The sequence below is a fragment of the Lissotriton vulgaris genome, chromosome 8, assembly GCF_964263255.1.
Source record: "Lissotriton vulgaris chromosome 8, aLisVul1.2, whole genome shotgun sequence".
Classification (NCBI taxonomy): Eukaryota; Metazoa; Chordata; class Amphibia; order Caudata; family Salamandridae; genus Lissotriton; species Lissotriton vulgaris.
This window is the reverse complement of record NC_141696.1, coordinates 1,167,724,013-1,167,736,921: the sequence shown is the minus strand read 5'-3', so window position 1 is coordinate 1,167,736,921 and position 12,909 is coordinate 1,167,724,013. Positions and strand designations below refer to the sequence as shown.

Sequence of the window (12,909 nt, the reverse complement as noted above, 5' to 3'; positions counted from 1 at the left end):
TCTCATGCCTGGGGATAATTCTACGTGAAAGAATCTGTGGCTAGAATTGTCTCTACCAGGTACATCGTTACCGAAGGTAAGTAACTCATACTTTACACACACAAAACCATAGAAATTCAGCAGTTATAGGCCAAGTATAGCTCTGGGTGTAGAAATCTTATCCATTCTGTCTTGGTAAGTCAAATTGTTGCTTCTTCTGCTTGAAGACTTTCACTATATTGTATTGGCAAAGATGTTGAGTGAATTTACAAAACGTAAAGGTTCAGCTTCAGTTGAAGACAAGCGTTCAGTTAATTTGGATTTGGCCTATATGCATAGTGCTAAAATATGTTTCAAACTGCCAAGGCAGCTACTTGGATAATACCGATTTTAAAAGAATTCTTAATTATACTTCATAAGGGATGGGGACTTTTTCAAGTACTTATATTTCAAAAGGCATTAAAAAAAGGTCAAAAAGGAATCATCCAAAGCAAGTCAGTAGAGACTGAGGATCTATACAAACGAGTCAAGCCTATTTCCTTGTTTAATCTTTAGGGAAATTAACAAAATAATTTATTTTCAGTGAATCCAAGTGATTTGTAATTACCTTTACTTTAAGGTCACAGCTATATAACAAAACGGAAGATTCTGTACTACATATGCCTGTGGAGACAGGTTTTTATAACCAGTTATAAGGACATGGCATTGAAATGAAAGCCAAGGTTGCTGGATTTTGTTGTAATGTTTGTAAAATAATTTAAAAATTCATGCTCCTAGACCTGTTTCAATGTTTTCCTCCCGACTTACCTCACCACACATTTACTAAAACTTTGCTCGCAATACAGAATACTTGCCTGGTAGTAGACAAGTTAAATGTGAGACGAAGCATCTTTCAACCACGAAACCCATATGCAACCAAACATCTAATTTATATCTAGCAATAGTGCTGTAATTCCTTGGTGAATTAAAATGGCTAGTTTATCAACTTCTACATTTGACTGGGTCTATTTGAATCAACAGGACATGAGATACAGGGATGAAGCCTATGATCTAAGATTGGTGCTGGTAAATTTAATAACGTCATACTAAAATACAACATGGTATTAGTTTAGAAAAATACAATATAGTGTAGGTAAATTGATAAAACAGAGAACAGATCTGTACATGTAATCTTAATACCATTAGCGGTCCTCAGTCCACTAAGGATCATGTACTTGATCAACATTGATAACCTTTAATCCTACCTCCTGATACCTGAACCTCCAGGTTTGAAACCCTGTCCCAACCCACTTAAATATGTTATAGAGCCTACTTCCTCTGCTCAAGCAATGATGCTACTTAGTTTCTCTGAACCAGTGCAGTGGCTCGGATGCTTGCCTACCAGGAGCATGAAGCAAGCCCAGGGCATTGGGAGAGAGCTCTTTGCAGTGCAGGTGTTCAGAGAAGTGGGGAGGATGTCACGATCCTGCCAGCACTCTCAGTATCTTGACGATGAAGGCAGCAAAGTAACCGTGAGGTGAGAAATGAGAATGCAAAGTTATGTTTAACACCCACTCTCTAGATTATGTAATGTATCTAGTTTGAAAACTATGGTTTCAGACTACCAGGAGGATGGGACAATCCCACTGCTAGGGCCTCGGTGTTTAAGAAAACATGCAGTGGTGCATGCAGAGAGAGTAGTGAGGCATGCACACAGTGCCTGCATTCAGCTCCTTTATAGACCTCAGCAGCTATGCCCATTTAATATGCAGAGCAATAGTTGAGTTATTTGCTGACTATGTTGGGATTATTCATAAGTGGAGCTGTGAGTCCAATAGGTCTTTCATACTGACCTGCTTCACAGGAGTCAAAGAAAGCCAACACATGCTTATGAACTTAGTTATTTGCTTTTGAGGTAAAAATAACAGTTCAGGATAATCATTGTCATTTTAGAAATCTGTCGTAATTTAGGTCTCCATGCTCGGCTGCTTGCAGACTAGGCTTGCTAAATACAAATTGTAATGCATGCATGCCAGTTTCAGAACTTCTTGAGGTAATTTTAAGTGTGATGACGGAGTATGTAAAAGCGAGATTCATATGCCATTCAGAGCATGATGGAGGGAACAATCCTCTGACTACAGATTGTGTTATTGCAGTCTATTAGCCTTCTCATGGGCTGAGTTCCTCAATAGAGCTGGTTGACCTAAGTGGATCCGACCGATTTTCATATTTATATACATTTTTGCTCCTTTGTTCACCTTTCCTCTTGTATTCTCCCAATAGATTGCAATGCCTCACCAGTGGCTGGAAGGTAATTTACCCGTCAGTGCCAAATGTGCAGTCTGTGAAAAGACGTGTGGTAGCGTACTTCGTCTACAAGACTGGAGGTGCCTTTGGTGTAAAGCAATGGTAAGATTTGCATCACCTCATTGGAGATATTTTTATCTGCATTCCTCTCTCTTGTATTGTCTTTACTTGCATTCCTGCTAGACCGTTATGTTTCCCCTGTTAAATTAAAATGTTCTTGTTTCAAACTTTTTTTTGGTTTTGACAGTATTACATTTATTCTGTGTTTCTATTTTTCCCGTGATCAGTACAAAATGACAAATGGATAGATTAATGCACTTCCTAGTATTAAAATACTATACATCGCTTTAAATACCTCTTATGAATTATTAGTTCAGAGTGTAATTGTGAGTTGTGCATAGAATTATAGGTAGGTTAATCTAAAAGACTAGATTGCTAGCCCACTTGGAATAGAAGTAATTTTTAGTAGGTCTTATATGAATTAATTATTTTCAAATGTGTATAAATGTTCACTGAGTCTTGATCCAGAGTGGCACAACCTTTTCAAAGCCTCATGCAATGCAATTTAATTTGTGTAAAGCATGCCTAATAATAGGACAATATATAATTATGTGATTGTAGAGTCAGTGATTCTCAGCATTTTGGCTCACACAGGTTTTCATTGTTTTGTTAGGTGCACACTGCCTGCAAGGATATGTATCCTCGAAAATGCCCCCTTGGACAATGTAAAGTTTCCATAATTCCTCCAACTGCTCTGAACAGCATAGACTCAGACGGTAGGTCATAATGGTAAAAGAATGTCCTCTAGTGTATTGGTTGTCAACTGAATGAATTGCTATGGACAATGTTTAAAGCAACATAATTTAGGCAATATACATGGTACCCAAGTGACCCACCGCTGCCAGTCCTTAGTCATTTGACTGCACTTCTAGAACATATCTTTACACTTTCTTGCTCCCTAGTTGCTTTAAAATACGTATACCGGTGTCTCTTCCATTCTTTATTGGCTTTTTTTTGCAGGCTTTTACTATCTTTGACTCTAGATCTTGCTAGGTACATTGGATCTAAGATCCTTGCCCTTCATCAGTACTACATGGGTTCCACCATCTAATCACTTCTTATGTCTTGATGCTTTAGTTCATATTATACCCAATAACCTTTTGAACATCAGCACAAGTCACATCCATTCTCACTGTGTCCCCTGTTTCTCTCACAACTGCTCCTCAGGCTCATCCGTTGCTAATTTCTGTCATCTCACTAAGCCTATTATGACAAGTCTTAGGATCTCTGTCCTCATCGCTGCCCACCCACCTGAATGTATTAATGCTACCTAAAATCAAGGCACATTAATGACTCAAATTACTTAGTAAATCCTGATCGCCTATGACTATATTAGAATGTTGGTCGCGCATGGATGGGCCACCATTCAATGTCTTGTTTGTACCTTTACAGCAGTCTTATGCAGGGTCTCTCACTCATCAAAGGGAAAGTATTTTCTTTTCTAATTTACCAATAACCAAGTAATCCTTTTACGTTATTTAGTACTTTAGAGTTGATATTTGCACTTCTTTGATCTGGATTATGTTGACTTCTCCGTATTCAGGGTTGATATGCTCAGAGCTTTGCTTATAGCAGTTGTTTAGTTATCTTCTATTTGTTGTTATCAGACCGCTGCAGGAGCTTCTTTCTCCTGATCTCAAAGAGTAACAGATTCTCGATTGTTCCACTTTGTCTAATCCTAATCCATCAGCATGATCCATGGACCCGAAGACGTCTTCCACTTTTTCTTGTGTATGGCTGTGTTCTTTAACCAATGTCTGAGGTCTAGACTTTTAAATCAGTTATTGTGTTCCACTATTATAAACCATTTCACTTGTTTTTTCATTTCTAATATTCCATTTTATTTCAGTATTGCTATGTTTGTTTCAATTTCTGGAATGAAGAGTTACATATTTTTTAAGCTCATTAAATAGTATCTATCTGTTCCTTTTCATACTGTGGATCGCCTCTTCTGTATTCCCTCTTCAGCCTTTGTGTTATTGCTGCAACATTGTTTGAATCTTATCAGTTTGATTTCATCCTTTTTATTTTGAAAAACAATGAGCCCATTGAATAAAGATTTTCTACTTTCAGCCTTTCTAACTAGATCTAACCAGAAGAAAACTCTGTTGTGCAGAGTCATACATTGCTTTAATGACTATTGCCAGGACCCTACAAGTCCATTTGAACCAGTTCCATAATTTTCTTATTTTGTTTTCTTTTTATTGATGACACATTAACGTGTTACAATTGCAGTTGCAAAATACAATCCGTGCAATGCATTTACAGTGAAACATGTTCTAACAGTCCTTTCTCTAGCATTCATCGCTGAGGAGACTACACCCACCTATCAAGTGTTATTCTCTCTCTATATACTCAAGGCTGAATGCTGTGTAGCCTGCGGAGGTTCACATATATTCCATCTATATTCATTTCATTTCCCCCATATCTTTGACCATTTTTTGGGGCAACCTCTCAACTCATATATGGTTCTTTCCATTACCATGCACTCTCTTCCATGCTGTCAATGTAGGTGCTTCTTGTGCATTCCACAGCCTGGCATTATTACACTTAGCCGCTATCATCCCCAGCGTCACCAGGGTTTTTTTTTGCCATTAAGGTCTGTAGGCTCTCAAACGTTCAGAAGACATAGTTTTATCTTGGGTTCTATTAGCACCCCCAGTACCTCCGCCTTTCACTGGTTCACCTCTGCCCAATACCGTTTAATGTGAGCACACTCCCAAATTATGTGAATGAAGGATCCCTTCTGCCCGCACCTCCTCTCACACTCTATACCCCATTTTTACCTGAGCGGTAACTGATAGATAAGTTCTATGCAGCACCTTGAGCTGCACCAGCCTTCGTCTCGAGGAGATTGCAATTTCCCTAGGGGATGCCAAGGCCTCTTGCCAGTCATCGTCCTCCAATCAAGTCCCAGCGATCGAAACCCTTAGTGTTTCTCAGAGTGCCTAGTATTTTCGCATCCCGCTTGCTCTTATTGACTTTGTGCCATACCTGAGCCACATGTTTAGTTGGGCCTGTTAATTTTGCTCTTGCGGGATTGGAGTAAAGTGCCTTTGAATAGTTCCCACCTCGGAGGGGCTACCTATCCATTTTGTAACCTGGGGCCTATATATGCATTGGTTTATAGCTGCCAATTGAGCCGCCGAATAGTATCTACTAATATCTAGGAGCCCTATGCCATCACCAGTTCCATAATTTTTAAGAATTAATTGTCCCTTTCAATTATGCCACATTCAGTTTTTATGAAGTAAACCACTTAATCTTTAGAGTATCAGTTAGAAACTGTGGTTCTTTATTGGCTTCAATATGCAAAGAGACATACTATTTATCTGACAGCTCTTTTTACCTCCATTCTAGTCCATTCTTCAATTCTGATATTGTTAGGTGTCCTCCAGTCCTTCAATATAGCGCACGGCTACCCCAACGGGGTGTCCCAGCGCTTGCATTGGGAACCCGTCCTGGCTTTTCCCTGTGAGATAACCCGTACTGGGCATCCCCAAGGTGAAAGCCAGGCATCCCGCCGCGGGGGGCCGTAGTGGAGATTAAGCAAGCTATTGCCCAGAGTTGCAGAGTGTGAACCCGTGATTAGAGTAGGCACCGAAGTGAGAATTATCGAGTCCGTGGACACTTGGGCTCAGACCCTGCCGCGTCGGGAATTGAACCCTGGTCCCGGGTCTGACCTCAGCTTCCGGGTATGCCTCCTCAAACTCGCTATAAGTGTACTGGGTAATGGGGATGCCCAGACGTGGGTCCCAGGCACTCCACACCACTGGAGTCAAGCTAGCCGGGCTGATGAGAGGTGTTACCTCAAAACCGGTCCGGTCCTCGGATGCTTGATTCCGTTCTGGGAAGGACATGGCTTTTGTAGTTCGGACTGGACTGTTCCCATGGGGCACAGGGTCAGAGCTGATTTGCATATCGCCATTGTCTAACCCAGGGTGGTGTGGAGTGCAAAAAAACGATGGATTAGGACCCAGATCTATTGACTGGGTTGAATGTGTGACATTGATCCTCATTCGGTCCATCACCTGTTGTTTTTGCAATCCTCTAACTATTGAGCCACACTTCTCCACTGTATGTATGCTATAGTCTGCAAACCATGATGGTAAGCAGACAACCACTGTAGGAGGGCGGGTACTAATTCCTGAATGTACAAACATTATTGCCTATTTAAAGTGGCTGCAAATCCGGTTCTATTTCCTTTAAAAAGATGTTTTGCATTGTTCTGAAGCCTTAATTCTCCTTAATTGTCATACTTTTTTCTTCCATCATACCAACCCACTCATGCCATTTGTTTCTCATTCCTTGGTTTCCTAAATCTTAGCCACATCGAAGTGTGAAGTCTCTCTTTAGATGCTTTTGTCATGCACCAAATTGGGCAACACAATGATCCTTTACGTTTGCCATGATCCACGATATTTCACCATCAATCTGTCTAAAAAGAATTTTCTTTCTTCAGCTTTTTTTTTATAAATGTTGCTATTATTCTTTGCACTGCTGTGTAATGTCAGACATTGTGAATCAAGAAGCTATATACATTTGAGTATATAAGATGCCCTTTACTATCACTCTCTCCTGGTTTTAGGAAACAGATGATTTAACTGTGTCAGACTTAAAGTGTGCACTCTATAGAAGGTCACTGTCATGGAAGTGCAAAGATATTACAAATTCAAGTTACAATAGAATATATCCACCAGATTGTAGCTGTTCCCACTATTCAAATTACTGTGCCATAATCTTGTGTATGTTTTTTTCTTTATCTCAAATCTTTGATTACACAAAATATCCCAGGCATATTTTAAATTTTCAATCTTATCTTGCATAAAACCAGAGCTGCCAAAGAACCAATTGAGTTGATTGGTATCTTCAGCCAGTTTAGGCTTTATACGGCTTTGGGCTTCTTAAGTATGTACACATATCGACTGGTCCTGGAATCCAAAGTGCTATTGAATATAAAGCTAGTACTAGCTGAAAATTACTCCTATCATGTCTAGTAACCGTTACATAAAATGTAGATTCAGTGACCCTACAAAGAACTACCTTCTGCTTTTTATTCTTGAGAACGTGTATCTTTTGCCATTTGAACCACTTGACCAATCCCCCTTAGACTTATACTTCAATGCCCAGACAATTCTTTAGGTTGGAGAGCGGAATCCAAGTCTGATTCACTACACAGATAGAAAGCAATTTCCCTTAGGGAAAAAAAGAGAAGACTTACAAAAGAAAGTGATTAGTAACATGTTTCTATTAGCTGCCTCTTCTTGGATATTAGCAACGCCTCTTTACTTTTGTGGAAAAAAGAGAATTGAATACAATTTTCTCTTTTGAAACAGCCCTTTAACCTTTTTTTAAAGGGGTTGGATGGAGAAATCTATTAGAGATCTGAAATTGTGCAACAAAAGATGATTCCAAAAATTAGGAAAACTGACTTCACAAAATCAGATCTGATGATAAAAACAGAGTAAGGCACTAGAAAAGCACCAGAAAGTGGTATTTAATATATATATACACACACACACACACATACATGCACAGACTTGGCCTAATACTGAAATTTGGATGCCTCTTTAATTGCTATAATGGCGTTATTGTAAATGAATGGTTTTGGAGTGTTAGGGCCACGGCTGAAAATGTGTACGTACGTTTAAAAGTGTACTATATCAGTTCACTATGAGAACATTTCTAATCTTTTACCTTTTTCCTCTGAACCTGTCTCAGGATTCTGGAAAGCAACATGCCCTCCATCCTGTGCTAGCCCACTTCTAGTTTTTGTGAACTCGAAGAGCGGCGATAACCAGGGAGTGAAGTTTCTTCGACGATTCAAGCAGTTACTAAATCCCGCTCAGGTGTTCGATTTAATGAATGGAGGACCCCACTTAGGGTGAGTATATGAGAAATGCATATATCTGTATAGATGACGAATAACATTTCCTTGTATATGTCATGGATGCAATTGTTGAATTTTGTAGAAAATATATGAATTCCCAAAGGACTGAATACAGAACACAGTGCATTACAACAGGTAATTGTATTGGATGCCACAGTTATACAAGTACCATAGGATTCAATTTTTGATCTTTTTAATTTCAACTTGTATGTTTAACTTTTGGATGAGATCTTCTCCAAAGCTGTTCTCGACTTCCACCAGTAAGCAGATGATACACAGCTGTACCTTAAGTTTGACAAAACAGAGAACATTGCCGCTCTAGCCCAGTGCCATTATGCCATATGCATATGAATGCCCTTAGTTAAGCCGAACCTTAACACACGTAATACCATAATTTCTCCTATTTTCTCAAACAACTCAACGCTCCTTCCCTCTGACTGGACATCCAACCTATAGGCTCCTAATATTTTCCCTAATGATAGCAAAATCCTTAGGTTGCAAGTTGAATGAATCTCTCAGTAATCTTTCGATCCTTCTAACACCATAACAATATTCACTGTGATGATCCAGTGACGTAATTACCATACTTTTTCTCTTGCTAATGATTAGATCATGCTCATTTGAGTTGCACTATATTGCATATGCATTGTCACAATTTCCACAAAGTTCTGAAGTGGATGCTACTTTCAATCTCCTGTACTTTCCATCTCCGCTTCTGTTATACGTACTGTATCATCTTTATTATAGGCGCAGTGCTGCTGCCCATTCTGCTGTTTATCCTTCATGTGCATTACTATTGGACACCTGATGAAAACAGATGACAACATCCTTCTTGTACATAATTTCAATTTAACTTTAACTTAATTTGTACATAGCTTTTTTTCTATTTATTTTTGTTTAACTTTGTATTAACAGTTTTGCACATGTTTTAATAAAACATACAGTCAGAGCAGTACTCATGCATCATTTGGAAAAAGAAATAAAGGTGATTGCCAACAGCATGATGCCCAACATTAACAGGAAAGACAAATGTGTATGTTATGGCGAGCACATCGAATCATGAGTCAATATCCCTAGACAGGGCGGAGCAGTGCTGGTAAGTCACACCACCAGGAGACATGCAAACGATTTAGGCATAGTGCAGTTCAAACCCAACTGGGTACATAGGGTACAATAAAATGAGGACAACATAAGCCAAGGAAGGGAAAGGGGAGTCGCTTGAGAACTGCTGCCGCATCTAATGTAGCTGTGGGGGGGGGGGGGGGGGGGGGCACAGCTGTCAGAGACTAGTGGTAATGAAGTTCTGGATCTGAGGGGCTATGTCCTCATGGGTGTCCGTACTACTTATAACTATATGTACATAGTTTTAATGATTACTACTGGACATATTTTTTGCTGTATGCACTGTTATATTTATGCTCCCTACAAATGTTCTATAAATATTCCTCTTATCTAAATGAACTTTTGTTGTGTAGTGCTCGGACTTGTTCCGGGGCCTAGGAGGGTGTAAGACTAAGGACCCAAGGGGTGTACAGGAGGGGTCTCTCCCCTCAAGGAAACACTACCTGACGTTAGAATTAATAGTATTTATTGATAAGGTAGGATAGTCCCAATGCTTCTTGGGATGGCCAAGGTGAGGTCAGAGTAAAGCAAAGCAAGAACAGTACTGTAGTTTTTACTTTAGTCTCGGTCCGGTCTTCCCGCTAGGCAGGGGGATAGGTCCTGATCATTTCCATACTTCTGAGGTATAGGTCGTCGGGGTCGTCTCATCCGAAGGAAACCGGAAAGATAAAGTAAAAATGGAGTAAGGGTGTGGCCCAACTAACACTCTATTTACATCAGGGGGGGCGTGTAGTGAATAGCCTTCACAAGCGCCCTAACGTGCATCGTGCCTCAGGGGAGGAGGTAAACAGTGACCCGCAACCCTGCCCACCACCCCTTTAATGAAATCAATTACATGCGCTTCACTTGCCTGAACCCACGACCCTCCGGGGCCGTGGTGAGGGGAGTCACAGCACCGCTTCCTCTGTATGAGTTCTGGACTCGACCGCAGTGCTCCCTGAGCAGTATCTTCCAGCGTCGTTCTGCGCCTTCTCACACTCAGTGCCTCCGTCCTTTAACAGCTTGCTTCTCTCCTCCTGCTCCGTTTCTCTGCTGTCTCATGGTCTCTGCTCCCCATTCATACTTCTTCGCTCCTCTCCCCCGTTTGTCGTGGTTGGGTGCTTTTTATCCTACCTGGTTCTCTCCGGCAATCCAATTTCCGGGTTTTCCCTTCCCAGCGTTGTCGAAGGACTTGTACGCTGACCTCATTTCCAGGCTAAGTCAGCGCGAGTGCTGTATTGGAATTTTCAGGACCATTCTGTGTCCCGAACCATTCACAGAGAGCTACATTAACCACATGGGTGCTGGTGTCAAGCTCAGATCGTCACGGCAGTTGGAACGTTCGCACGCAGTAGTAATTATCCCGCTGTGCTGAGCTGCACTCATGTAGAGCTGAGCTCGTCACCAGCACGGCGGCGCTGCGCGTGCACCCCCCCCCCCCCCACCTCCTCCGCACAGCGGGGGAAAACACCCCGCAGCGAAGGGGTTAAAAAAAATCTAAACTACACATTGCAAATGTGCATGTTTTGCAGCTACACTTTGGATATAGAAAATCCATCTCTGGGTACAGTGGGATAACACAAAATGATGAGGAATAGTGAGGACCCCCAGATATTCATAGGTTTTAGGGTGACCGTAGGTTAAGGGGTCCCCCGTGCACCGAAGGGCGTGAAGAGGCCTATGTCATGTCCCTGTGTGGGTGGGTATGGCTGTTCCATTGTTCTGGATTCTGCGCAACATGCTTACTAGCCACCTCGAGCTAAGATTTTTCAGCTAACTTTGGGACCACCTGTAGCTCAAACCTATTCTTATCCACTGTAACACCTAAACATCTAACCTACTCTGGTTGAAGTAAGCCTAGAAATTGGTGTGTGATCAAAATGTACTACCCTCGACCAGAGGTTGGTCAACCAGGTTCTCTGAAATGGCAAAACAACAAAGGCTGGAATAGTTTTCTTTGAACTGAAAACAGACACATGAAAATTGTGTGTTAACGTTACTGATAATTTGTGATCTACTTTGAGTTCTTTCATGCAAATCTAACAAATATGGTAATCAGGCGATTTTCCTTCGAATACGAATAGAATTTAAATATAATAAAAACAATTAGGTACATTTGTTGATGCCTGGTTTTAGAACGACAACAAATCTGTTGGTACTTCCCCAGGAAAAATGTATTAGCCCTAGGCCTGGTAGGTAAATTCCATTCCGCTCGCGGAATTTGGGTAATTTTGCGTTCCGTGGAGAACACAAAATTGCCTAAAATTCTGCGTTCCGCAACTTTGCGAATTTTTTTGCTTGTTCGTGTACTCAAAATGCGTGTTTGCGGGATATTTCCCCCCAAGCACACAAACTGCCATTGCGAACAGGAAAAAAGCATTGCGAACTAGCATTTCCGCGTGTTAGCGGAATTTCTGTGTGTTCGCAGAGATTTTTTACCGTTTTGCGGAGATTTGCGTAACGCGATAACGCAAATTCTGCCCACCCCTAATTAGCCCTCAAGCAAACGTTCAGACACACAGAGTACAGGAGAAAAAAATACGGAGCTCATGAACGGAATTGGAAATAGTGTTCAGCTCATAAACGTTGAATTTTTTTAGTTTTCCCCCAGGCATGCTGAGCATGGTTTTCAATGTTTTGATGGTTGTCTGCAAAGCGGTGCTCTTTTCAGCCTACCATCACAAAAGGACCCTTTCAATAGGGATGTCCCCTGATAGCAATTTCATCTGTTGAACCTCACTAAGGCAAGATGCAGAACATTTTGCGAAGGATGTCATTGCAGGCGCAGTCCATGATGTGAACCAAACCACACTTCTAGACGGGGGGCCTGTTCCCAAAGCGTTTAGTAGTTCAGGGAGTACTCTATCACATGTACTCTTCCATCCCTTTGTGAATTCGTCTGAAAACACCCAGCTCCAAATTAGTAAATGTGCATAGCGGGCAGGCATTTCTTGATGTACTAACTGTATTTAAATATTCTCATTTTAGATGTTTTAGGGGTAATTCACATTGGCGTGTACTAAAGAGTACTATAGGATCACTCCTTTACGTAATCCAAAATGCCTCTATGAAAAGGCTTCTCGATATTTCCTATTCATAAAGGTTCAGGACCAAATGCCATGCCTGTTTTTGGCAGTTAGTTAGCTGTTTACCCTGTAGTTGGACAGGAATAATTATAAACAACAATGCTCAACTCCTAGTACATCATGCATGTTTGATGCTAGATTCTGTTCTTTTAAAGAGTACAAAAGACTTGGCTGTTCCTTGCAATTAAAGAAGAGCGCCTGCCTTTCGACATTATAACTGGCAACTGGGAGAACGTCACATGATTGAGTCATTCCATGGAAAGCTACCTAATGGAAGTCCTTTTTTGGTTTTTATGATTATAAGAGCATCCTGTAATTGGAACCTGCTGGCCAAGCTTATAATTATTTTATTTTCTACTAATTTTTATGAATTCAATGTATTTCTTCTTGGGGAAATATTTACAACAAGCTTTGACTGAGGAAACGGATATGATCTAAATGGAGACCTGTGTGTATGCTTATTAACCAGAACAATTGTGTAAATTACGATGTCTGTGCTAAGATCAA

The 12,909-nt window shown here is 40.8% G+C and overlaps 1 protein-coding gene across 3 annotated transcripts in view; it reads left to right on the top strand.

The window, feature by feature from the left end:
• Positions 1-12,909, top strand: part of DGKH (diacylglycerol kinase eta) — a 749,224-nt gene that overhangs the window by 489,858 nt on the left and 246,457 nt on the right. For all 3 annotated transcript variants that reach the window (XM_086935028.1, XM_086935027.1, XM_086935026.1), the window contains exons 7-9: positions 2,242-2,367; positions 2,939-3,041; positions 8,047-8,209. In XM_086935028.1, the coding sequence (XP_086791154.1) occupies positions 2,242-2,367; positions 2,939-3,041; positions 8,047-8,209 (392 nt within the window). The remainder of the gene's footprint in view (positions 1-2,241; positions 2,368-2,938; positions 3,042-8,046; positions 8,210-12,909) is intronic.